The sequence below is a fragment of the Calliopsis andreniformis genome, chromosome 5, assembly GCF_051401765.1.
Source record: "Calliopsis andreniformis isolate RMS-2024a chromosome 5, iyCalAndr_principal, whole genome shotgun sequence".
NCBI classification, from domain to species: domain Eukaryota; kingdom Metazoa; phylum Arthropoda; class Insecta; order Hymenoptera; family Andrenidae; genus Calliopsis; species Calliopsis andreniformis.
Window position 1 is genome coordinate 3,295,465 of NC_135066.1, and position 26,718 is coordinate 3,322,182.

The following is a 26,718-nucleotide window of genomic DNA, read 5'->3' on the forward strand; positions in this document are numbered from 1 at the left end:
TGGTTGGAATCCCGTGCGTTCTCGAGCTTTCACAGGGACCCCTTCTTCTAAACGCCGGCGCCGTCTCTTCCCGTTACTCGCCACGACGAACAAAACTTTGGCCCGATTATACTCCACACCCCCCACCTCCTCGGCTTCCTTTTCTTCCTTTCGCCCTCCTCGACCCGCTTCTTCTTTTTTTATCGAGGAACGCTGCTTGCTCGGTCGGTCCCTCTTGTTCTTCCTTTTTCCTTGGGTTACTGTGTCTTTCCACTCGTTGATCCAAACTTTGCTTCCAAAGATTGAGCCTGTTATCTGAGCCTGTTATCTGAGCCTGTTGTCAAACCGATCGCCAGCGTATCGATGATGCCTGACTTTGTTCGCGATTATGAACAAAGTTAAGGGTCACTGAGATGTATGTCGCTTCGAAAACTAAGGTGTTTGTTAATGTTTGTTTGGAGGCTTCTCATGGTTTGGATACTTGGGATCCAGGCACCAGAGGAGTTTCTGTTTTGAGAGAAGATAGGCTAGTTCGACGGTTCACACGATACTAAAGTGAAAGCACAAAGCCTTCTTCTGTGACGCGCCGAGCGATGGCTATCTTTGGACGATAAGGGTATTCCATATAGACCGATACGGTAACCAATTTTCTTGACTCTTGATTACGAGGCGAGCGAATCGGATCCAATGTTCCGGCTCCTGAGACCATTCGCCAATCAAATTTCTTGAGTACAACAGAAATGTAGGTGGCGCGGAGATCGAGATGGAAAATGGTTTCTCTTGTTGGAAACTTTTACTTGGGTTTTTTCCTATTAAGGAAAAGAGTTAGAGTGCTTGGGTTTGTATTGACCTAAAAAGGTTTTTGCCCTGTTTGTTAACTGTTTTATTTCTGGGAGACATAGTATGTCTCCATTACCAAGGGAAACGTAACACTATCTGCAATATTATATTGCCTAAGATCTAATATAAATTTTTAATAGCCTCATTCTCTCGTTAAAAGCTGTTTCCCAAGCTCTCAAGTTCAAAGTTTGCCTAATGTCTTCTCATCGATATAACTTATTTACCTTTTTCTATCTGAACTGGTTTGAGAATCATTTCCCTCAGCATAATCTCATCATTTAAGCATCCTTAATTTGCAACAAGAAAATACTGTGGACTTGTTGCGGACAATACAACAGTTTTCCTGAACTCTACCAAGAAACTGGCCAAGCAAGAAATCCAGTAATGACCGACATCCTTTTCGAGCGAGGCGCCAGTTCCATTATGTACTTTGTCCTTTCTTTATCCAGTCACTGCCTGATCGTTTCTGATCGACGCGTAAAATCCGCTTTCCACCGCAGCCGTCGATCCATTCCAAAGATAAATTTCGTTTCCCAGGGAATAATTAGACCTGTATCCACGTCATCCGACTCATGCGGGTTCCTCTTATTTGACTTTTTCTCTTTGCAACCTTTTCCACGCGAGCAACGGCAGAATGACTAACATTCATCTCCGAGGCTATCTCTGGTACGGTTTCGTGCAATCTATTTTCAACTTATCTCACCGATGTTTACGTTTAAGTCGCTCCTTTGAGTCCGTTGCTTGTTCCTTTGTTGCATAAAATGGGGTCAAATTTTCACTGTTTCTGACTCACGATTATATTGGTAAGAGACCACTGGGTCGATTCATTTCTTTCCAACTCAAGTGGAAGAAACCTAAGGAAAAATACTTATGCAACATTTCCCTCCATAAACCTTAGTTACATACTCAACGAATCAACGAGCAAACCACGACCTTTATCATCATGTATCTTGAAAGTTATCTTCGTCTACGTAACCAATGGTCAGAAATATCAAATGTTTTTCCATGGTTTATCTACCTACGTCAATTCGGGGCACATCTCCCCTAGCGTGACAAGGAACGCCTGAATCTGTGATAGCTCGGTTAAATGCAATTCAAATTCGAGTTCAAGGGTCGTCTAAGGTTCACCTAAACGCTTGGTCAATCAAGATACATATCGATTCGAGCCAAAATGAGAATTCCACGGTTTTCCAATACTCCAGCCGCGACACGTGCCTGCTGATCGACCTTGATCGGCTAAACAATCACTCAGGCAAACGCGGAAACCGGGCCCACTTTTGCAGAAGCGAGAATATCCTTGCAGGCGGTCGTTTTTCGAATGTTCAAGGAACTCGGGGTCATAAATGTTTCAGATGGGCGATGGGTGCATCCTTGGGGACACTTTCAGCAAAGAAGTGTCGAGGGGGAACGTTGGTAGCGTCTGCTCGGTCGAGTTTGGCTACATGAGTAGGAATATCCCAATGTATAATTAGGCAAGAAGTATCTTGCGGTCTAACTGAAGTGCACTGTCGACTTCAACTAATTGGATTTTGATTTCCAAGGTTTTCAGTTTTGAAATTTCTAAATATCAACATTTTTAAATACGTAGCTATAATGGTGCATCTCTCTACTGGAAAAAAAATTTGTAACAATGCATCAGATGCATAGTTCAAGCCAACAATATATCATAATACAAACTAATCTCTTATGAATTGCAGGATTAATTAAATCGATCCGTATATGTACTGTAAAAACTCAGATGCAGATCCACTAATTAGGAAGGATCAATTATCCACCAATCAGTGTGCATGTCTAAACAAAATGATAAGGAATATTGTAGTAACAATATTGCAAGAGTTTGAAGCTCTATTTTTTCTGGAAATCCCACTCTTATGATCCTAATCAAATCTCCCAATTATATAATTTCGAGACTAGCCTACCGAATCACTTTTCCTGAGAAAAAATAGAATACAATGTCCAAAGTGTTTCGTCATCCTGGTTGATTTTCGGACGACGAATCGTTAAAATGTAATCAACGACGAAACGAGCGGCGCTACCTATCTTATCCGAGCACGCACATATGTTTCGCGTGCCGTCGAATTATCGCGATACCAGGAATTTCGAGCGAGTAAGCCGATCCGTGGGGAACTTTCCTGAAATCGTTGTTTGGATAGAGCACCAAGTCGGACAGGAAGCGCGTGGCCCGAATGCGTGAGCAAGTCTGCGGCAATTATAGAATACAGTAGAACGTTCATTAACTCAACTTTGATTATCCACCTTCTCTGTTGTCCAGGATTTCGATGTTTAGATGCATTAACGATAAGAGTACAGTAGAAACTTAAGCTATGATTTAATAGGAATCTAACGAAATTTACAAAATTGGACATCGAAGGAATAGTTTACCGTGGAACTTGGTTTGAAGCTGATTAATGAAGATTAGGAACTAAAATGAGATGTTTTTAATCTCTTGACAGTACTTGGAATTAAAACCATGGAGAATCATAAAAATATTTGTGAATGTTTTGAATTTTACTCTTATTCAGGATAAAGAATTTGGATAATATGATTTATACACATTTAACAGGACTATAATATCACAATGCGAAATTGATGAAACCATGAGCTTGTTCGAATAATCGTTACGCCATTGAAAGTGCTGGCAAATCGAGGACACGCGACGTCCATATGGCGTGGCTCGCATATTAAAGCTCTGTTTATCTACGGTGGAAAAGGTATTACGCGTATTACAATGTAATATAACATATGAATATATTTTATGCTGACGAATATTCCAGAAGCTTTGCTTCTCGTCAAATGGAATTAAACTATTGTAGTATTATATAAAAACTAATTATCCCTTTTCTAAGTAGCCAAGGACCCACTGACATGTACATTCATATATACGTTCATATACGTTCAAAAAAACAACGCATCCAAATTCAAGAATCCCTAAAAGAATACATAACCTCTTAATGGGCTCTTATAGGTATAATTTGGAAAAGAAAGTTTCCACAAGGTCGTGTCTCGGTTGCTCATTTACCATACGAACAGAATTGTGTATCTGAATGTTTGATATGCTTGTGTAAGAAAGAGACATCCACGTTTCGCCCGAAGCAGAGAGAGTTCTCCCTTCTTCCTCCTTCACGAACACGATATCCCTGTTATTACATGTTAACGTAATGCAATTCAATGCAATCTTTCATTAGGGGCACGTTAATGTTACAAATAAGTGTGCACTCTTCTCTCCAACGTCATAGCAATCGAAATATGATAACTGTTGCTCTTTATTTAGCGGTACTTAAGAAACAATTGAACCATTCATCAAAATTAATCTACTCAACAGGATTATAGTGACCGATGTAGAATCAACCAAAAAAGCCACTGGAGAACCAGTTCCCATCATCAAGCTAGCCAATCATGGGGCTCGAAAGAATATGTAGAACCTGTCATAATTTATGTTAAAAGACACTATATTTATCGACTAATTTGATCGTTTTAAAAAGACGATCGTATTAACTTGTATATTATAGTAATTGGCAAAACTTATGGCTTAGCAAGCTTAGCAAGTTAAAATATAAGCTAAACCACAGTGTGGGGCTTTATCTTCTTGGTTTCTTTGATTATGCGAATACTAGAAATTAACATACGCGTTCCACGTGACGAGCGCTTCGATTTATCTACATTTCAATGATTTGAAGAAAAAAGACTATTCTTCGCGATCTCTAACATATAGCAGGAACTTTTAACAGCTGTACATAAATATTCAAATCGTTTTCTAAGAATTCTACTCATCAAATAGAAACAAACAGACGATATCGAATATTTTTAAGGTTATGGCACTTCGCGATATACTCTATGGCGAAAAATACTTCTAGCCTCATCTCGAAAAACGCATGTGGGATCCTATTAGAACCAACACGAGTAGAAAGAAATATCAACAATGAGTATAATCCACCATGCATGTAGAGTGTTATTTTCATGCGGGCATGGAGCTCGCTCTTTGGCCTTAGAATGGAATTATTCCAAAGGGATACGATATCGCGAGGACATCTGTGTCAAATGCAACGACGAGACGATGTCGCCAGCATCTATCTCCATTTAAATGGCGCTCCATTCAAAAAGAAGAAAAGAAAAATCGTCAAAGCCCTGCTCGAAAAGAATCCCACCCCCTTCAGGCGCTTCAAACCATGGCAACATAGTTGACACGACAAACTCAATAGATCCTCGATTAACCAGCTTAGTTCCTAGTTTTTAATTCAAACTCTAATCGATGTTCTACTATGCTTTTATTATCGAATAGTCATAACTTTAAGTGAACGAGACTGTGCATCAGTGGGGTCCAGTTAATCGAACTTCTGCTACACATGATTCTTTCAAAAACAGACAAAACAAACAAAGCAACGTTTCTCCCTGAATTTCCCTGCGTACAGAGATCCAAGTCTCGTCACAGTATTTTTCCTTTCCCGTTTCACGCGTGCACAGCGCAGCTGGAGAGCGAACGAGAGGCCGAATTATTAGGGAGAAGAGAAGAGGCATAAAGTGATCGTCAAGCATAGGGGGAGGGAGGAGAGAAAAGAAAACACCGTTGAAGGGAAAGAGACAGATCACGCGTAAAAGCAGCAGAGAGAGAAAGAAACATAGAGAGCCATCCGACTCGGAGGAAACGCGATTGCGTCAAACACGCACTCACTCACACGCACATAACCCCGACGCGACATGCGCGAGCGCGACACGCAGAATTTATTCCCTAGCGTGTTCGCCGATTCCGAGGACCTAAACACTGTCCACTAACGACACGAATGGGCCAAAGTGGACCACTTGTACGCAACGGCATGCTTATTTGTTTCGAAGAAAAATCATGGCAATCTACTAAGCGCGACGCAGCTGTCCATACGGGTGCGCTGAGCTTTCGTTAGAGGCACGGTTCGCTCACCTTCTTTTCTCCTTGTGCTTTTTCTCCTTTTTCGAGTGCTCCATGGCGAGTTGAAAATTCCGGGAGAAAGTTTTTCGGACGGAACACTTCGAGACACTCTCGGTCACTGCCAAGGAACGTATCCACCGTGTGCCTCCGCCTCGTCCCGTCACGACGATCCCCGTTCCAAATTCTTCCTCTCTATTCCTCGCACTTTGCTCGCGCGAGCTCGGTACGCGTCTGCTTTCTCACGTTATCGGAATCGATGCACCAGCATACGCGGTCGTAACTCGACGATACGCGACGTCACATCTGCCTCGGTTAGGCTTATATCAACGTTTCGAAACGAAAACACATCGTACTCTACCGTCTGTACGAAGTACGCTCCGCGAACGCCAAACTCATGGTGCGATGGCGATGACGATGGTGAGAGGCTAGGTAGTGGTAGTATGGTACAATGGTAGTGGTGGTAAACGACCGCGGCCTGGTGGTGGTGGAGCTTGTATACACGAGGCTGCCACCAGAGGTTGGGACAGGAAGAGGGGCACACGCTGACGTCAGATAGCTTTCGTTCAATCTCCTCTCGTGGTACTTACCGCCATCGAACGGCGGTGACGTCAACCAGTTTGTCGCGCGACGAACAAGTAGGACGACTTCGAAGGTGATAACGAGACAAAATACTTATTTTCTTCGTGTAGAGTTCAGCGTGTCGCAACGCGTAGAAAAAAGGGTTTACTGAGCCGTGTAAGAATTTATTAATGACCTTAGAGTTTACATACAACCTACTGAAATGTTAGAACTGAGAACTTATTGATACGTATTAATTGCACGTTTGGCGACCACTTTGCCCTTTGAACGGAAAATAAATAATAAGGATGTTTATGGTGAAATGTCATGGTAGGGGGTTTGTCTTCTGCGACTCTGTAAAAGTTTGAAAATGTATGTAGCTGTAAAACAATATTTATGAATACTTTATTTCCTTCAACATGCTTTTTCACACAACCTATTCCTTAGGAGGACTACAGAGAGATCCTGTTTTAAGTCCCAGTGAAAAATTTGCTCTAGACACTATACAATGCAACTGCATTGCATAGTTATTTATTTACCAACGATATAACAATTGCTTAATTAATGTTAGTCCGTTCTAGTTCTTTTTTGGTACTGGAACCTTCCGGCCTTTCTTCTCTTTCAGATTCTAGGTGATCTTTTGTACTGGAAGTTTTACTGCTGTTGTGTGAATCCTCCTCGTCTTCGTTGTTCCCTTCCATGTCGTCCTCAAAATCGTCTAAATGCGGTTCTTTGCTTCCATATAAAGCAGGATACTGAGTCATACACATTTGCATTGTTTTAAATGCTTCGTAGCAGTCTGAACCTTTTGGCTCTGCGGTTGAGTAGTGGAAGCAGGAAAATGCTTCTCTGAATTCCAAGCCACAGGGGCCAGTGGCCATACCACCGAGGCAGGGGCAATTCCAGTTGATTTCCCCATTGGGGAGTAACAAACCGGGGCTTGGTTCCGGTTCAGGAAGATCTATTTTACTAGGCGTTGCATGATCTTCTTTCGATGCAAATATTATGGTGTCTTTACCCTCCTTATGAATTAATGGCATAATTGATCGATTAATATAAACATACAAAAGGATGACTTTCCTCTTTGGAAAAAAGGCACAAAATGCTAGGTTTCTTTCAACTGCAACTTAGTCTAATTCTTTGCGTTTCAATGCTGATAGTTCCTGCTGTTGGCAGTAAATGATAGTAAGTTAGGTGAGGCACTGTGAATTATGTATGTGCACAAGTTTCCTTCGTACTTTTGAGCCAAGGTTAAGGCTGCCCTTAAACGTACATAGCAGTCTTTATTGCACCGTAGAACAAATCTATGTTCCTTTGAATTGTACTTCAAAATATCAATAGTGCTCTTAGTTCCTTCTTCACCAAATAATTGCCTCAGGGCTTCAAGAATATTTTTCTTTAAATAAACACTTGATACTTCAAGGTTAGGACAGAGAGGCAGTTCTCTAAAAACAGAAAGAAATACACTTTCAGAAATTAGAGTATTTTGCTATTACAAAAAACAAATCACAAATGCACTTCAATACTTTTGTTCAATTTCACAGATATTTTTCTAATAAGTTTGGAAAACAACGCTCGCAACTATGCACGAAATTACCAAGAAACAAAAGACAATTGGCATGCACGAGAAATGGATTGTACTGTTTGCAAATGAAGAACTATGTATTTCATCAGACTGTAATTAGAGGCGTGATTATGTCGAAACGATAATATTATCTATTGTGAATCATAAAGTCGGATTACAGATAAAGTAAAGGCTGTCATTTTAAATTATTTGATATAGCGATCTTCCAAAAAACTGAAATATACACCGACACATTTTTGCTTCGAATTTAACCTATATCAAGCGTTCACGAAATACAGGTTAGGTTACATATTCGCGACTAGAAATGTTAAAAAGTGATTGAATGTACTAACAGAGAAACGTCTAAGTAATACATAGTACACAGAAGGCTGACTCGCGACTCACATTGGATATTTAAGGATTAAATAAAACACTTTTTTATCGAAGCTGCTTACAAAACACTTCGCGGTGTTTCGTTCATGCCTTCATGATAGAAAAAGCAGACAACACCATATTCGACAAACAGAGGTCGCCCCAATCGTCTTATCAGAGCGATCTATAACTTGAAACGTGTTATAGCTATTAAATTACACCTTTTAACATATTCGTAATAATTTTCATTTACATTACCGTAAGAATTGTATCTATATATTTACAGAATTGTTGTTTATAAAAAAACTTAAGGCCAAGTTTTCAACGAACTATACACGGTTTACCGTCGTCCAATACGATTGCTGGATTTCTAGGAAATATTTGAAGCCAGAAACTACCTATATAGTTATAAAACGCACACATGAGTACTGAGCGGTCGACGAACCAGCCTTTACCCTACCGAAATTCTACAGGACACTAGGGCGGACAAGGAGCTTATCGACGTAATCCTCAAAGTTATTATTCGTCGATGGATAATCGACTCTCGTTACTCTTTCACAATTACGACAGATCTGCATTCGGAGCTTTAATTTATGATCCCTTTGGTCACTCCTAAAATTGTGTCTGCGGGTCTCTTTCCACGAAACCATTCCCTTTCATGCATTTTCGGATATACTATTTTGACACTAAACTAGGCTACCTTTATGTAACTGTACTCTAGAAACGATTAACATAGGGCAACAGAGAAACTGCAACGATCTGAGAATAATTATTTTGAGTCGACGCGAAAGCGCAACCTTCTCGCGCAAGGTCAATGCCAATGTCAATACCGGAAGGTTAAAAGCCATTGCAAAAGAAAAAAAACTTTGGACTTTCACCGAAAGCATTCACTCGCAAAGTTCCAGCAGCATTGCAACCCCCCACCCCAGAAAAAATGAAATACGCATTTATTCTTTTTTGCGCGTTTAATTCTTAATCCCCGTACAAAATGGGATTGTCAGTGTTCAAGGAAAAAAAAGGATCGTACGTCATGCCTTCGGTCTTTCAATATCGATTGAAACGCGAGAGAGGAATGAAAGCGAATACATTAGAATTTCGTACTTGCTTCTCTTTCGACATTTGGAACATCTGGCCTCCTTTTTCCTTCAATGCCAACTGATTTTGACAAGTCGGCGATTTCGTTCGGAATGTACGATCCGTGAAAGAATTGACACTTGGCTTACCTGGAGCATTTATTCGAATCGCTGGACGACTGCGAGCCCAGGCAACTCAGCTCTACCCAAGACCCTTGCTCTTATCCTTTTCACTGGTTCCATGTGGGTCCTGTATACAAGGCCTGTGCATTGGCGTAATGCATCGAGAATACCAGCAGGGGCTTCTCGACGACACAACAGAGCCAAACACCCGAAAAATTTCTATTTCATAATACGAATCAGGAAGCCCTCCTTTAGCAGAGCCTAGTCTCGTCATGCCGATTCTATCGCAATATTTTCATTATTCCGTGCAAATTCCACGTTCGAAGCTCGATGCAATAGCGTAGCAAGCTGAGGGCTTCCTCAAATCCTCCTAGCGATTAAGACCACGTTCGAGAAATTCTACATCCACTATTTCAAATTGATTCTCCAGGGGTTGAGTGAAAATTCGTCAAAGAAAGAAAATGTTTCTTGTTCGAAAAGCTAACAGAGGCTACGCATACCATCGCCAATAGTGTGGTGTGGCAACTCGCGCCACGCTAAAAGGAAATCGCAGGAACATGCGAAAATTCACGGTTCGAAAATATCGACGTGCTCGCAGCTGGCTCCGCGCATCTCGTTGCATTCGAAGATGCAATCGAACCGGACTTCTTTCATTTAAGGAGACGATCGATGAGGTGATGCTTGAAACGCGCGCGTGTGCAAGCCTTGGAGCTTCGATTCCGCCTTGTACGCAATGGCATGTATCAATTTTCTATCTTAGGAACGTAAGACTCGACGTAAAGATCGCTAGAGAACTTGCAAAAACACGATGCAATTTTCATTAATATCTGCAGAAGTAGAAAGCTTTTATTTTCTAAGTTAAAAGACTCATACACAATTTACAGTTACTGGCAAATTATTTAGAAAAATTGTGGTAAATAAAACCGAGGTATGGCGCATGCTGTACAATGCATTCGATGGTGAAGTAAGAAAAAATGGGAATCCCTGCGACGTACATCCGTCTGTGAGGGGTTAAAAAGTTTGGTCCTTTGGTCCAGACGAGCCCTGTTAAGTATACGCAAAATTTGAGCCAAATCGGTAACCCGAACCTCTAACAGTCTCCTCGTGGGACGGTCGGTCGTTCAAGGGAATTCTCCGAAGGTCTTGCGGAGCTTTGCGCGCACGTCCGCATAGAGGAGACCCGTAATTCCCGAGGCAACTATAATTCCATATATCGAGCCCGCTGGAAGCGTGTCATCGAATACAATGGAAGACTAATGACGTCACTGGCAACTATACCACGGAAAGCGGCATGTTCGCCGGAATATCATGAATAACAAAGAATCGTAGAGTCATCGTGTTTGCGTCGGGTCGCCAGCTCGCGTTTAATCGTCGATACTTCCAGAAACCGTTTCCGCAAAATGTCACCGCACGCGCGGACGCGTTATCGGCAGGGGCAGGCCGCGGGGCGGAACAAAGAAAAAAAACAATGGCTCGCGAGGCCCGACCCGGAGGAATGTTTAATAGAATGAAACGTCGTGGCGAAAAAAAAAAAAAAGGAATACAAAATAACGACCGCCACAAAAGCTGAAATTCCACCAGGAAGCGCGGTTCCTGCGTTCCATTGTGCGCCGTGGGTCGCCCGCGAGTTTATTCAGATCCGGTGGGGACCACGCGTATTTGAACGTTAATAGATCTGCGATCGTTTCGGGAAATTCGTGACGGAATTTTTATGTTAGATAAATAGAGTGGTGGATAAAAGAAAGTATAAAAAACAAGCAAAATTAAAAGACATAATTTTACGAAAAGAAAGTTTGAAATAGGGTCAGTAGTATGAAATATCTGTGGATGTAAGGCAGAATGACCTATGTAACATTTTCAAAAAATTCGAGATAAGGTCTGAATTCAGATCTAGAATGTAGAACTTATGCTCTCAGAAAGTAGAAAGGACATTAACAAAATTTGTTCACTTAAAAGTAAGGGTCCAAGGAGAGTTGAAAACTTTGAACAAAATTATGCGACTCAGGTCATTTTATCTTACAAATGCATATATATATATCTATCTATCTTTATCAACATTGAAATTCTAATAGAGAAGAGGTGGTGCAAAAGAAAACGATAACGAAATGCCACAGTCGCGGGTCACGTGCATAAATTTCTTCGGCGCGTCGATTACGCAATCTGCGGCATAAGGAAAACGGAAGAGACAGCGATGCAACGAAAATAAGAGGAGTCCCTGTGATCATTAAACTCCGGTACACAGGGAGCCGGGTGGACTGGTTCTCCTTGACGATACGCACGCGTCATATCGCCGTTAGTAAAATCTGTCGATTCAAGTTCTCTGAAAATCACTGTTACAGACGCTCCCCTTTCGCCCCTCTCCCCGCCAGTGTTCCTTGTTCCCGTTTCCCTTCCAGTTCCCTGATAGGAGAGGGACAAGCGTGTCTTTCTTTCCAACTCTTTGCCGCAGTCGAGGCGTATTTCAGTCTCAAGGAGAGACTACAGCAGCGGAATGGCCGATTTCGAGGAAACCTTTTTTCTGGTTCTGGCAAATCTGGGGCGAAAGGGAACTAGATAAAAAGTAGATAAAATTCGATAATGAAATATAGGCCAATTGAAAGAGTTTGATTCAAATACTGTCTCGCACCGCGACTGGTCACGTTTTCTGGGTGACTTTTAATGGCCAATTGATTTGATTCCTGCTTATAGTTTGCAAATGAAGGATTCAATTCGTAGAAGTTGCAACATTAAATATTCCTGTAAAGGAAGTTGTGGCGCGATGGTCTGAGTGCGTGTCTAGGTTCGTCAGAAACGGTCCGATTAAACTCGGTGACCTATTTGATTACACTCCCGACCTCTCGTCGTGGTAGAAAGAAAAAAGGTGATTGGTTGCTTGTGCAAGGATGATGACAATTAAATCGTATCGCGTCGGCGTGGCTACAAACTAGCGGAAACGAGAAATGAAGCGTATGGAGGTTGTTTTAACATGAAATATAAATATATTTGGGTGGTATTGTACAGTCAGTGATTCGTTCGTATATACAGAATTATGTACATGCCGAACACTATATCATCCTCGAATACTCTGCGCGTAGACTCACACATGCACACACATTTTGACGAATCGGTCGACCCACACACGTGTCTCGAAATAATCACCCATTCACCCGGATCCACGCATTCATCCATCCGATTCTTGGATCCGCGAATCATCTCGCGTTCCCTCGTGATTCGCCTTATTATCGTCCAGTGCTTTTTTTTAATTCGCCCTTCGGTGCGCCGTTCGAGGCGAACAAGTATTTGGCGCTCGCTTACAAATTTTCAGTGCTTTTTTATCTCTCTTTCACGATTAATTAGGACGTCTGCCGTCGGACAATTTCATCTCTCTACTGGTACATGCATCGCCGCCTTTCTCGCGACTCCTCTCATTTACTCTCACTTCCCCTTCCCTTCCTTTATTCTCTCGTATAAGTCAGCCTAAGCGTGATTTTGATCGTTACGTCGTTTTTTTTTTGGCGTTTTGTCTTACTTTTTGCTCAGTTTCTTCCCTTTATTACTATTACAGAACTACGGTGTGTCGCTCGTTATCCGCGTTTACAAACCACAACGAGGTATCGCTTTTTTACCATGTTACTTTAGACTTCGTGACTACAGTTTAGAGAATAAGCGTAGAAATGTATCACACTAGAGACTTGTACATTATCCTTAAATGCGTAGGTAATGTTCTTCATTTTTTTGCGGTTTTTTCTTTGCTTTCGATAATATACAATAGTAGGTAGTCGGTTAGCTAGGCTTCCCACCTTCCGTCGCTGTCGATGGGACTCCCTCCGTCGCGTAGGTCGACGCGTCGTCGTCGACGGAGGGAATATCGCGACAGGCGGCGGTTCTCGCGAAAAAAGGTGGACGACCACGCGAAGCCTCTTCCACGCGACACGCCGCTTCGAGCCCTGAGCAAAGAAACGTCCCTAACGAACGACCGAGCTGAGCGAGCGCGCTAACGAACGCGGGTAATGGCCGTTCCCAAAGCGATGGGAAACCACGTCACCTAATCAGCCGAATCGAACAACAATCGCTCGTCCTAATGGCTTTCTGACTGCCACCCCCTACCATTATCGTTAACCGTCACGCTGTTCTCAATGACAGGCATCGGTTAGTGTAGACCGTTAACGAAGCCTTTGTTGAGCGGGAATTTTAGAAACAATAAAACTGAAATCGTTTACAGTGTTCCCCCGCTGAAGGCTCATGGTTCATTTAGAGGAGATATTTTAGAGTTATTACGATATTCATGAGGTGGAATAGATACTGCCGCTCTTAGGCGAGACGTGGGTGATAGAGATAAGTGGAATTTTCAGACATAGGAACTGTAGCTATGAGCTTCTAACGAGGGAGTACTGGAATACGCCACATGTTGGAAGCCTCTGACGAAAAAGTAGGTTCGACGTCCCTCAAGTGGCTTCTCGATCTACTGTACCCAATGAAACCGAATTTCAACCCTTCCTTTTCAAACCCTCTCCTGATATCGAATCAAATCTTGGCCAGTCGTATCTAACAATCCACTAGGTAGCTGTCGGCTGTACTTCTGCACCCCAGGATTTTGCATCCCGCGGCTGCACGAATCGGCGCCCAACACAGAGCGCTCTCCAGCCCGTGGATCGACTGTCCAAAAGAACTGAGACCCTCCCGTACACCCCAGTTATAAATCATTCCGCTCGAAAGTGAAAAGCCAAGCGCGCGAGACGCGTCGACCAGCCATCGCACGAGCGATTGCGCGAGGAAGAGTGGAAGCAACGCGGAAGCAACGCGGAAGCGAAGGGTAGCCGCGAGGAGGAAGCGAGCACGTGGCGGGATTCAGCCTTCGAATTGATCCCTGGTCTTGATACGCAAAAAGTGACCTTTCTGTGGGCTCTCGAGGCGTGAGTCTCGAGTCGGTTTACTTGGCGCGTGGGGCCGAGAAGGAAGGAAATTGTCGCGGGCGTGGGCGAGGGGAGGAGGAGGGTGGTCGATTGAAGAGTAGGAAAAAAAGAGGGAAACGGTCGCGAGGAACGTCTAGGAGGCTGTCAAACGGTCGGAGGCAGCAGAGGTGGTTATCGATTGGGCAGAGAGGCAGCCAGGAGGCCTCGGGTCGCTCCATCCAGGGGCGTATTCGGTTGTCCCGTTTCGTGGCACGACTTTTGCCGGTGGTAATTTTTGCCAGCTTGTCGCGAGGAGCGAGATCGATCGTCGACACACAGAGAGAGGAGAGAGAGAACGAGAGAGAGAGAGCGAGAGAGAGAGAGATAGTCGAAGCGGAGATGGCAGGCCTTTGGGCGTGGTCCATCGTTTCAAATCGTTGGGACTATCCATAGACAGTAACCTATAATATCCTGACGTTCGTGACACATGGACGTCTCTCCTCTTTATAGCCGCTGTGCTTTCCAGAATTGAGCCTCCACTCCCTCTCTCTCTTTCCTTCTCTCTGCCCCCATTCTCGCCCCGTTTTCCTCTTCGTCCTACCGCTATCTCCCCCTCGAGTTCGACTATCGGCAGATCGAAACCCCTGGCGCGCACCAAACGATCGTCCTCGTCGCGATTTAGATTCGAAACGGCTGTACGGAGCCGGCGGGATATTGAAAATGGTTTGGACTAGATTTCGGAGCAATTAAGGAGCAGATTGGACAATCGAGTTTATTGGCTCCGCGAATGATATTCTTCATCGGTTGTCGAGGGCTGGCGAATTTTTAGGGTACCTTGCGATCCAGTTCCCCTGATTGAAATCATTCTCGAGGACTGCTCGGGAGCTTCAGAGAGACAGTTGCAAAAACGGTGGAAAGGAGCCTCGCATCGTCGATTTGAACGCGAGAGAACAAAGCTGCCAGCTGCCACGGAGAATGCTTGCCAGGTATGCGGAGGAGATACTTGAAACGCGAGAAGTAAGGATGACGTCGATCACTCTGACAAACCGAAAGCTCGAGGCGGTTAGTGGACTTTGATGACGAAGCACTTAGGGCTTCGGTTGACGTAGAGCCACGTTTAACAGTGGGAGGGACTCTAGAAAGATTAGGTCTGTCCATATAAGTACGTTTCGCCGTCGCCTACGAGAACTAAAACGAATCCAAACATGGCCCATGGACCAAACAGAAACAGAATTTCACAGTCAACTTTAACATCTGATCTCAAAGGTACCTCGTACCAACTCAAATTTAATCGTATCAATTTAAATTCAAAAGAACCTCATATCAACTGAAATCCTTGACTGAAATCCTCGGGTGAAAACTCAATTAGGAAGAACAGAAACGAATTGAAACACGGTCCATGGATGAAACAGAAATAGAATATCGGTAAAGTTTGATATTTGCTCTGAAAAGAACCTGATCGGTTGAAATTCTCGGCTGAAAGTCCAACTACTAAAAACACAAGAGGCCGCTGAGCAAACATCGAAGCCGGTGTCATCGATTCACCTGGGAAAACGACATTGCCAAACGGGTCGGCGTTTAAAGTTCGAAGAGGTGCACGGTCGTCCCTTACAAAGGATAAACTTTGAAAAGCTCTCGACCGCGGCGCAGCAACACAAAGGGGAAAAAGAAAAGGAGAGAAGGAGCGGAGTGGAAGCGGCGTTGAAAGAGGCTCGGTAACTCGAAGCGAATTACAGGGGCCGAGGAGGATTCTCTGGGTGCGTGTGTGCGGCTGTTCCGCGCGCGCACAAAGAATAGCGCAAAACTTGGTGCGTTATATTCGCCAGGATCGGTCTCTGGGCCTCTCGGTACACTTCGAGCACAATTCGGCGCGTCAGAGGAGGAACCGGTCATTGTTAGGCGCTCGCTCCTCGGGCTTAGCTTTTCATCCGGGTGGAGGGGCTGACGAGTCCTCTCTCGCTCCTTTTCTCCCTTCAGCCCTGCGGGATGGAGAGATCATTCATCGGTAGGGCAGGGTAGGGCAGGGTAGGGCACGGCGTGGGGCAGGGCCGATGAGGGGCGATTTGAGAAAAATTCGCGCGGCGAAGGGGAGAGACGTGGTCCACCCACGGTCAAGCGGCACATTGTAATTCGGGGCCCTCGGCTGGAAGCTGAAGAGGATCGTGGATCAAAAATCGCTCCGGGTCGCTTTGTACCGCGGCCGCTGGTGCTTTCCTGCGCAACTACCTGCCACGGCTCTCTCGCTCGGCTCGCTCGTCCCTTTGCAATCGAGAGCTTTAACCACGTACCTGCCCTCCCCGTCCCGTCTGGCCCGTCTACCTACTCGCCTCGTCTCGCCTTGCCTCGCCTCGCGTCGCGTCGCTTTCTGCCCCAGTGTTCCCTGGACCGGGTGTGTTTGGAGGGGTCCCGAGTTCCACAGAAAAAGCCTTCGGTATATCTTTACGAGCGGAGCCATAAAAGCCGTAGGAGTTCGTCCGTTTCTCGATTAACTCTCTCTCTCCCTCTCTCACTCTCTCTCTCTCTCTCTCTCCCTTTCGCTCCCTCACTCGCTCTCCCTCTCTCTTTCCGTTGTGGGGTGTATGGATCGTGTTCGACCGGCTACGATCCCTTATTGTCGTGTGTACATTCTTCGAGCCCGTATAATACGCGAACGGAACACCGTCCTTCGAAACACCCAGTCTCGACGGCTGAAAAAGCTCCAGAGAGCCGAGAGGACGTTGACGATCCCGAGACCAGACACCAAAAGTCCTAAGTACCCTAGAGGCTCCGGGTACAGGCCTGGTGGTCGGATCATCATCCCTCGTCTCGGCTCGCTCGCTCGCCAAAACTAAATCTCTCCGACTATGTCTCTCTCTCTCTCTCTCTCTCTCTCTCTCTCTCTCTCTCTCTCTCTCTCTCTTTCCCTCGCTCAGTCACTCGGTTCTTTCTCTCGGTTCGTGTTCCTTCACCTCGCGTCGCGTCTTCCTCTTCCTACCTCCGAGCGTTCTCCTCGCTTATCCGAAGCATCTCGTGTCCCGCGAAAGCAACGAGATCTCGTCGTTTGGTACCGTCGCGGCAGCCTCTCCCCCTCGACCCTCCCCTAGCCTCTATCGGACTCAGACAACCCTGCCCCCCTTTTCCCAGCAGCCGTCCTCCTCTCGCCCAGAGGAGGAAACGCGTTTCTTTCCCTTTCCCGGACCGATAAATCCTATATATCGCGATAAACGAGGAGTTAACGTTTGCCGGGTTTGGATCGATATACACGCTCGCTCTACGCGTCCTTCTCTAATCCAGCCGTCGCGCGCACGCGCGCTCGCGAGTAGTTTTTCGTTTAGGAATGCGTTTCGCCACCCCTTCTTTACTTTCCTTCTTCCCGCCGCCTGTACACCTTTCGATCGATGCTTATCTACGCACGCATATAGTCTTTATCTTCTCCCTGGGTCGGCTAGGATCGCGGCGACTCGTCGAGCGAGCGAGCGCGCGGTGAATCGCAACGCGGTTCGTTAATAGTAATAATATAATATATATATATATATATGTATGTATATATAATTATACAGGAGATTAGGCTTTGTATTCAGTCAAAGTAGCGAGGGCGCTAGCTCGTTAATATATTAATAATTTGAGGCAGTTTACGTCATTTGTTTTTTAAGGCCGAGTTAACAGTAGTGAACTATAAAGGTGTGCGCGCGCGCGTCCCGTCGCACGCGCCCGATACTTCTTCCATCGAGGCTGATCTGTGGTGACGCGCGATCAACCCTCCCCCTGCGCGAATCCCCTAATATTCGATTCCTGTCTGTCTATTCGAGCGTCGTTCGGTTCTCACCTGTCACGAATGTCTCAAAGTCGAAAGCCTCGAAAAGTCGAAATGCCGTGTCTGGGGTTCCCATGCGTGCCTCAGCGTACACGCTGCGTCTCTGGGCGTTCACGTGCACGCTAATGGGAGCCGAATGGTGGAAGCTTTAGAAGCTCTTGAACCCCGACGATCTAGGATCGACAGGGTTGGTCTCGAGTGTTTTGTTTCAAGAGCGCATGCGTGCATATTGAGAATATTCTTCGCTGGCGAACGTACGGCGCATGGGAAACCCGTCGAGGCTTGGAATCCATGAAATCCGAACGACGCTCGAGGGGATCCAAGATCGATGTGCGCTCGCAGCGATTCGAGGCGTCTCGAGACCCATCGCCAGCTGATTCGACGTCCACCGGGCGATCGAAGAACTGCGGAGATCCTTTCGGAATTCGCCTCAGTTTCGAGCAGGCTTAGAGAGCTCTTCTTTCTCTTTCCCCTCGATCTAGCACACTGCGATCTATTTTCTTCTATTTCCCTTTCTACCTGTCTCTCGCTCTACTCGGTCGCCCCTGGAACGCGAATCGAGCTCCTGCACACACGCACTGGCGCGTTCGAGCACACGGATTCTTCCTCATCCTGTATCCCCTTACTCTTTCTTTTTCTCTCAGACGCGATGCGCACACGTGTCTCCGTGAGAATCGAAAAGAAGCTTCGCCGGTTAATCCCTCTTCTCTTCTTTTATCGTATTAAGTTCGTTATTACGCGCGACGTAGGACAAAATATTCGATGCCAGACTTTTCTCGTACCCGCTTACGGAGGAAGCACGTTTCGTTACAGAGTAAATATATGCCTTGCTCTCTCGTCGGCTACGCAACGATCAAACAACAGACTTTTGCGGATGAACGGAGGGGCGGGGGCTGAGGCATGGGGGACGAAGAGAGGGAAGAGTGGAACACGGAAAGAGAAAAGAATAATGATGCGTACGGATGTGTGCAATCACTGAATGCTACGTTTTAAATGAACAATTTATCGGAACACGACCGCACATGCCGCTTCTTTCTGTTCGCTTCGTGGTTTCCGTCACGAAACACGCGTCGATGGCCAGAGACGCCTCGGAGAAACGGAATCGACAACGTGGAACGAATTCAGAAAATCGACTTTCAAGGGAGCGTGGAACTTCGGATCCTCGCGTCCCCGAACTCTAGCAGAATTCGAGGGAAAAAATATGTTACGGTTTAACACGAATGCAGCGTCATTTTGAGAAATTGCTGGCTTGGGAAAATTCACAGAAGACATCGTAGATTATGTTACTGTACCATTGACACGTTTTGTGTTGAAATATTTTCGAGCTTAGGAAGCTTTGTGATCAACGAATGGCAGATCAGAGCGAAGTATCTAGAGCAGTCGATTTCTTGGGCAAACATTTAGTACGTCAATATTTCGAACTTAGAATTATGTGATTTGTGTCAATTTGCCTTGTAACCATAGCAGTATCGTTATTATAACTAATACCTTAATTTGAAATCAAATTTACAAAAGGTATCGATGACTAGATACTTTACCCTATTTACCATTCTGCTCCGTTTTATTTACTATATTTTAAGATTACCCACTGCATTTGTATCATAATGCAACATATTTTTTCACAAATTAGATAGAATAAAAGAATCTTATTCCACGTCCTCGTTTCATTTCCCTGAAAAATCGTGAGTTCCACCCTCCCAGCCAGTGTTTCAAGACACCCTGTATAAGTGTACCTAATTCCGTGTGTGATGGAAGCCCCGTATGTCCTTCGAGACCAGAATATAGTTAAGATTTCTGGGAGTAGCCGGCGACACCCTACGCATTTCGCGAGCCCGCGATCTACAAGGTCAGCGTCGCTCCTATAGAGAAGTCGGACTCATCTGAGTATGAATCGAAGAAGAGGGGGCTGGGATCGAAGAAGACGAAATAGTCCAAGTTCACTATGAAGAAGAACACTGAAGGCATGGCTATGGTTAAAGAGAGTGTAGAGACATGAAAGTCAATTTAGATATTACAAAAGAAGAGTGCTTGCGTGCTCTCACTGTTGGTGAGGAGGCGAACAGAAAACATCTCGAGGCTCAGGTGACTTTAGATGCGATTTCTGAGTTAGCCACTGAGACAGTTAATTACTTCCTGGCTCAAAAGGTCGAAATACGCGACACTAACGTCAGGACAGCAAGCTACTACTCTGCAAGTTAAGGCGAAGGTAGCCAAAGCAAAGGTCACGATACCTGTGGGGCTCAGTACGTGGATGACTCGTTCATTGATTGGCAACATGTTTTATGCGCAAGATTTAGGATTGGAACTGTAGATCACTCATATAGCGAGAAGTACGCCACGTTTCTTGGTCTGCAAAATGTAAAGTAGAGACCAAAATGTCTGCTAGAAAGTGAACGTTAAAGTAACAATACCACTGCGAGCATCGGGTACACGATCATTGCCTGCTTTGCTCGTAACGAAGATCAAGAAGACGATGGAGGAAGACGTCATCGATTATAAAAGAGTTGCACGACAGCTGTCAACAAGGCTAGACGTCTCTTGTATCTTGTGTTCAGAATTTCCACACCTAGATCGCCAGCTCGCAGAACGTGCAGGGAGTCGCCGACGACTCCTCAAAATCACAATATTATACCAGAGATAGCAAACGGTGACTAAATCGAGATCCTCTGGAAGGGCCGCGATCGCGAAAAAAGTTCGGCGCGCGTGCACGCGTCGCCAGCCGCGCTTCAAAGAAGGAGGAACGTTTCCGTCGCCTTATCTCCCCTAGAGGAGACGCTGGTACGCTCAACGTTCCTTTACGTAATCTTCCCTAGGCCTTTTGAGGCCAGTGACGACGATAAACGCGCGCCCCGCGGAGCGAGATCCCAGGAAGGGCTGGAGTAAATGCTAGAAGTAATACTGACAGGAGAGGAAAAGTCTATCGGCGTCGTGGGAGGTTGTCCAGCGAAGAAAATCTGGAGAAAGTGTATCGGCGCAGCTGGGGAAAGCGGGGGCTGCGCTCCCCGCGCAGAAAGACGTCATTTTGGCACAGAAAGTCGCGGGGTTTCGGGCTGTGACTGGAGCTGGAATTTTCGACGCGCGTTTTTCGTGACGTAACTGCCAGCTGGAGACGGACACGCTCGTCGGCGCCGATTCCCGATACGCGAGAAGAAAAATTTAAGGCGTTGCTCGATCGTATCGCCGCTGCTTGACATTCGACCGTCTCTCTCGCCGAGCGGAGACCTCGTGCGCTCCACGGAGCCCCTTTTCTTTCGACACACCAACAATCGAATTCTATGACCGTACCCCTTTGCATAGTAAGCGGTTCACGAACTGTACGAGGATCTATAGGGTGGACCGAAATACGTGGCTCGATGGAAGGGAAAAAAACGAAAAAGAGAGATCTTGTGGATCCTTATTTGGCGAAAATATTGGTACGAGACTTCTGTGGACTTTTTTACCCTAGTGTACTGTTTGGATATAGAACTATATAATTAATTTCTATGGCAATTTTATTGCTATTAAGTATGTACTAAAATACAAGGAATTTTTCGCGTATTAGATTCTCAATGAGGAAGCATTAAAGATTAAAATTATGTTTGACTGAGACAGTATACGGGGGTTAAAAAGTGGGATAAAAACTGTGGGAAGACTAATATAACCTCTGTTGGTTTTATTTACGTGAAAGGTGGATTCCTCTAAGACCGGGCCACGCGTTTTGGAGCATCCTGTAGAACGAATTAGAAGAGACGCAGAAGGTTACGTCCGCCTGATGGCAGATTACGACGAAGCCTCGAGAGAAAAAAGGCAACGGAGGGAGAAAAACGAAGCGCACGACGAGCGCTTTAACGTCCTTATAACTACCGCCTCTTTTTCCCTCCGTTCCTTTCGCATTCCAGTCTCGTTTACGAAAATTGCTGGTAATCCAGAAGATGAAATTCGAGGGCAATTTTGGGGAACGTCCGCGCCGACCGAGATCTACGCGAGAGATCTAGCCAGCAAATTGGATAACGCGATGTATATAGGATGTTCGAGTTACCTATCGCGCGAGAAAACGAACGACGCGAGGCCAAGCACTTGTTCTGCGTCGGAAAGGATGCTCCCCGTCGACGACGATACCACGGGTCTAAGTAACCGTATTTAGGCGCTGTATCCGTTTTGCTTCCCTCTGCTTCGGCGCTAAGAGGCCCGTTCCCTTTGAACGAGCAAAAACACCGGGGCGGAAATGCTCTGTCGAGATGGACGACGAAGGGTAAGTGGCGGGAACGAGCCGCCTGCTCCTCGAGCTGCGTCGACGAATTCGCCGAGGAGTCTCGGGAACACGCACCGAGCAGGGAACGTTTCGACGCAGATTACGTCTCGAAATACACTTTGCGCTGGGACACGTTTGGCGAGCAGAGTTTCGGGTTTCCGAAGAAGACATTTTTTGACATTTTTCTTTTTTTTTTTTGGAATTCCACTAGGATAGACTAAAATGAAATATTTTAGTAGAAAACCATTTTATTTGAAATGTTTTTTTAGGAGACAATTTGAGTAAATTTTGATGAGTGCTATTGAGAGAAATTTTTGTAGAGGATAAGAGGTGCGTCTTGGAAAATTAGAATAAGTTTTCTGAAGAGTTTCAGGTTTGTATAGGAGACACTTCTTGTTGAGAGCCTCTTGGTGTATTTAACATCAAGTTGGAATTATTAAGAATGAAGAAACTTTACTTATAGGAAGTATCTACTGTGAGCGTGACTCAACAGCAAAAACGTGCCTCACGTTATAAACTTGTCAATGCGTAGCGACTCTATCGATGAAACCTTGTACAGTAGATCAAAAAATATCTGCCATTTGAATCTAACTATATTTCTAATTTAATCAATCGGAGGAACTGGAAGAACACAGAACGAATCACAGGGTTACAGAAATGCGTCTGCACTGGAGCACAAGATCATTTTTAGCTCATTTGTATGTCAATACTACGTGACACTGAATAACGCATTAGCGGCACAACTGATATTTTCCAAAGACTGCGTTCCAATGAAACCGAGTCAAAGATCATTTACCCTCAGCTGTGCTTGAGCTCATCTTCGACCCTCGAAACCTTCAAGAAGAGCTCCGAAAATTCAAAGAGGGTTCGATCTCGCGGAAAGACGGGGATAAACTAGAAGGAAACCGTGAAACGAACGAGCGAAACCTTTTCAAAGACAAGCGACAACGTTTCTCTGCTCGCGACGCTTCCTAATTACCTAATGTCGACGTCACATTATATAACGAGTTCGACGGGGGTTTCAACGAGGCACAATAATGCCCTCCTTCCTTCCACGTCGTATAAATATCCATCAGAGTGGATGAAGTTTAACCCTCTGCCCGCGTACGAACAATCTATAATCAGGAAATGTATTTGCTATCGACCGGCTGGAAAGCGCACGATCGCGCCTCCTCTGTATGTCAAACGCAGCGCGCGCTCGATGTACGGAGTGTCTCGAAACAAGCGACAGCACTTACTGTGGGGACTAGTTCCAAAGGATCATTTCCATTTTATCCAGAGAAAATGATAGGGTACGTTGGGGATGAAAAATCTGAGAAGATTACTAGGCGGTGAACCTGTCGACCAATCACAGATTAGGAAGAAACACGTAGAACCACAGCCGACTGTAGTACTAACCATTCTCAACGAAAAAGAGCAACACTGCTGGAGTCTGATTTTGCAGTTGACAGAAAAAGGAACGCAGCATTGCGTGTCTCTGTCTACCTAGTGCAAAATTGGACTCTCTCGTTGCTGTTTTTCGTACAGCATGCCTAATACTAGAGTCAGCTGTAGTAGAACCAATCTTAAACTTCTAGTAATCTAGCGACTCAGTGAATCTAGTAAGAAGGTACCTTTTTCTCCAATTCTATCGGCCATTTCAAGGCACCTCGTAACACCTCCGCACGTTTCCCCCTTTCTCCCTCCCTCTTCGGGATCGCAAAAATACGTGAAAAGCTTTCCTACAAAAATAAACATTCATCTGACGGCTGGTCGTGGTTCGCAGAATCGAGCCCGATAAAATTCGCCAAAGGCTTAGGGAAACGTCAGCGGGTCGTTAAAGTCAGTCGCGCGATTCGCGGAACGAAATTATCGATGGTCGATACGTCGCCGCGTTCGGCCTCCGTCCGAAGCGGAACGCGTACAAGTGCCTTCTATCCTCTCGGTTCTTCTTTTTTGCCGAGCGATTCCCGGCCGCGGATATTTCCCTCGTTTCCCGAAACCCGTCCCTCGGCCCATTTTTCCAAGGTTCCGCGCGCATACAGCCGGCTGAAATTGTAGAGAGGAAGTCGGGGCCGGCGGTTCGCATTAGCGGTCGGCGCGCGTTAAGCCTAACGTCCGCGTCCACATGGTCTCGTCAGTGTTTTTGGAATACAAGTCGATGCATCCTGCTCCCTCACCCTGTGCGTGCTGGCCGTCGCCGTCGTCGTCTCTCGGTTTCGTCTCTACACACACCGATCCCCATCTTGACCGCGCCCCCTTCTCGTCCGCCCTGCTCGCTCGTTCCACGTCTCTCTGTCTCTCCTCGTCCTCTCCTCTTCCTCTCCTCTTCCTCTCTCACGCTGGTCCCTCTCCGTCCCGTAGCCGCCCAGATCCGTCGTCCCGTACCGTCCCGATCCTCGTCCCAGCGCACCCCCCGACCCGTCTCCCGTTTCGCCTCGCCTCGCTTCGTCTCGCTTCGCCTCGGCTCGCCCGTACCGCGCGGTGCGGTCGTGCGGTCACGTTGATCGATCGTTACCGTGTAACGAAATACGGTCCCCGTCCGTTTCTCCTTGAGCGCGCTCTTTGAAAAGGGCGCAGGACAAAAAAGACGAAGAAATCCTGCTGGCTGGCCGGGCTCTCTCGGACCGAGGCTTTCTAGAGATGTTCCCGCGACGAAGGAGCGACGAGGAGGGCCCGAGCAGCGCGAGGGGGAGAGAGACGGGTTTCCCCCGTTAGAAGGCAGGACACAACCGCGAACGGCTCTGCGACGCAGCACACTGTCGTTTCCTGTATAGGCTCGCGAAACGAAAAGCGAAGGAAAAAAGGCGAGGGGGGTAGGGCCCCTTAAGCCGTCGCCTGGCACTCTTTTGTGCGCTCCGCGGCCGCGTCGAGCCCCACGGGCCCCGTCGGCTTAACGTCTCTGTCTTCCGGACCACGTTTTGGCACTTGCGATTCTTTAGCTTGATTGTCGATCGGGACTTGTTTTTATGGGAGGAAGCTGTTGGGTTTAGTAGGCTTGGCGATGTCTGAGGAACTTCTTTCGGTTTCTGGTTCTGTGAGATTGGGGCCTTAACGCATGGTCTGTTTTTTTGGAACAATATGAGAAGCGTCTGCGTGACTGCCGTAGGTATGAACGTTATGGAAGAAATACAGTATTTCCTTGTTAGAAGCTCGTTCCTGTGTTTGCGGTGGGGGGAGAGTTCTGTTAGCTTGCAGTCGCTCCCTAAAGATCAGAGAATAAGAACAACTTTCTGTCCTTATCAGATCACTGCTATTTTCAGTGTGACTTGAATTCAAGTAGAGCAGAATACTCGTTCTGAAGTGTACCGTCAGTCGCGTTTTCGATAAGACCAAAGTAGGATACCACAAGCATGAGTCAATCTCAGAAACGTGTCCTGTGTGTAAACTCATTCAGTGAGCCTATATCGAGGGAACACTGTACTGACAACCAGCCGGTGAATTATCAGAAGAAACTCTCGAAACGTGACTGTAACGCCTTGCAGCTCTATAATCTCCTCGCTCGCAACGAGCCGCAAGCCTATATCGAGTAAGTGCCTCGGCTCGCGGCGAACGGGCACAAGGATAGCCGAAGTTGACTCATCGTCGGAATATCGACGACAGGCTAATGGAATTCTACGAGCTAATCGGTGAAAAAACGCGTCTAATACTCTATACACACATACCGGTAGTGTTTCGTTAACGTCCCCCTTCGTTCCCCCCATCTCCGCGTGTCCCATCGATCGAACGACCTAAAAATACTATTGTCGAGCGAGGTTCGCGATCCGTCGGGTATTCGAGCGAACAGGAAAACGAGCGAAAGCCCTGGGTACGGTATTCGAGAGGCCGAAACGCGATGGAATAATGGCCGCCGAACACAGAGGCGCATCCCTCGGTTTCCGGGGGACTTCACGCACGGGAGGATCTCGTTCGGGCGAGAGGTACGGCTAGAAGAGAGTAAGTCGTTAATACGGGGCCTAAGCAAATGGATTTTTCTACCTGAGCAGCGTATCGCAGGTGGATGGAATCGGTCGATGCGTACGGGGCGACCATTTCACAGTTGCGTCTCGTTCCCTCCATCTGTCCCCGGTTTCGAGACGCGTGTCACGTGTATATATGCATGCATCTACGTGTGTGTACATCCGTGTGTTTATTCTGCGGTTTTCTGCCCGTCCGTCCGGCCACCCGCACACTGTCAACCAACACGGCACGTACGATCGTTGCGCGCTCGTGTGTGTCCCCGTGTGTGTCCCCGTGTGTGTCCCCGTGGGTGTCCCGTGTGCCCATGTACGCACGTAGACGGATACATACGCACACACGTTGCTCGTGGACGCGTACATATCCGCCGTACATGGCGGAGAGATATAGGTGGGTACATCCCACCTAGGCCAAACTAGCTAGACCAAACCCGTATGCTCTTGAAACTCACGAGAGACAAGTCGTAAGAATAGGAAAG

General features: G+C 46.1%; 3 protein-coding genes across 3 annotated transcripts in view; all 3 read right to left on the bottom strand.

Annotated features, from left to right (window-relative positions):
* Positions 1 to 5,955, bottom strand: part of Sima (HIF-1 transcription factor component sima) — a 38,332-nt gene extending 32,377 nt beyond the window's left edge. Inside the window, exon 1 of the mRNA XM_076379445.1 lies at positions 5,732 to 5,955. Coding sequence (XP_076235560.1) covers positions 5,732 to 5,775 — 44 coding nt within the window. The 5' untranslated portion in view covers positions 5,776 to 5,955. The remainder of the gene's footprint in view (positions 1 to 5,731) is intronic.
* Positions 5,956 to 6,652: 697 nt separating this feature from the next.
* On the bottom strand, positions 6,653 to 7,465 carry LOC143179973 (mitochondrial intermembrane space import and assembly protein 40-B). The gene has a single exon (XM_076379456.1). The coding sequence runs from the start codon at positions 7,315 to 7,317 to the stop codon at positions 6,835 to 6,837; it is 483 nt and encodes a 160-aa protein (XP_076235571.1). The 5' UTR covers positions 7,318 to 7,465; the 3' UTR covers positions 6,653 to 6,834.
* On the bottom strand, positions 7,425 to 8,863 carry LOC143179563 (uncharacterized). The gene is made up of 6 exons (XM_076378861.1): positions 8,765 to 8,863; positions 8,633 to 8,680; positions 8,558 to 8,583; positions 8,405 to 8,485; positions 8,247 to 8,324; positions 7,425 to 7,722 (listed from the first exon to the last, which is right to left on the bottom strand). Exons 1-6 carry the CDS (start codon positions 8,861 to 8,863, stop codon positions 7,425 to 7,427), a joined length of 630 nt encoding a protein of 209 aa, XP_076234976.1.
* Positions 8,864 to 26,718: the final 17,855 nt, after the last annotated feature.

Coding starts and splice junctions, on each gene's coding strand:
- LOC143179973 (XM_076379456.1), bottom strand. CDS start 7,317: ATGCCATTAATTCATAAGGAGGGTAAAGACACCATAATATTTGCATCG.
- LOC143179563 (XM_076378861.1), bottom strand. CDS start 8,863: ATGGTTTCGTGGAAAGAGACCCGCAGACACAATTTTAGGAGTGACCAA. Junction 8,325..8,404: donor ATAGCTATAACACGTTTCAA/GTTATAGATCGC, acceptor TCTATCATGAAG/GCATGAACGAAACACCGCGA. Junction 7,723..8,246: donor TTAATCCTTAAATATCCAAT/GTGAGTCGCGAG, acceptor TTCTGTTTTTAG/AGAACTGCCTCTCTGTCCTA.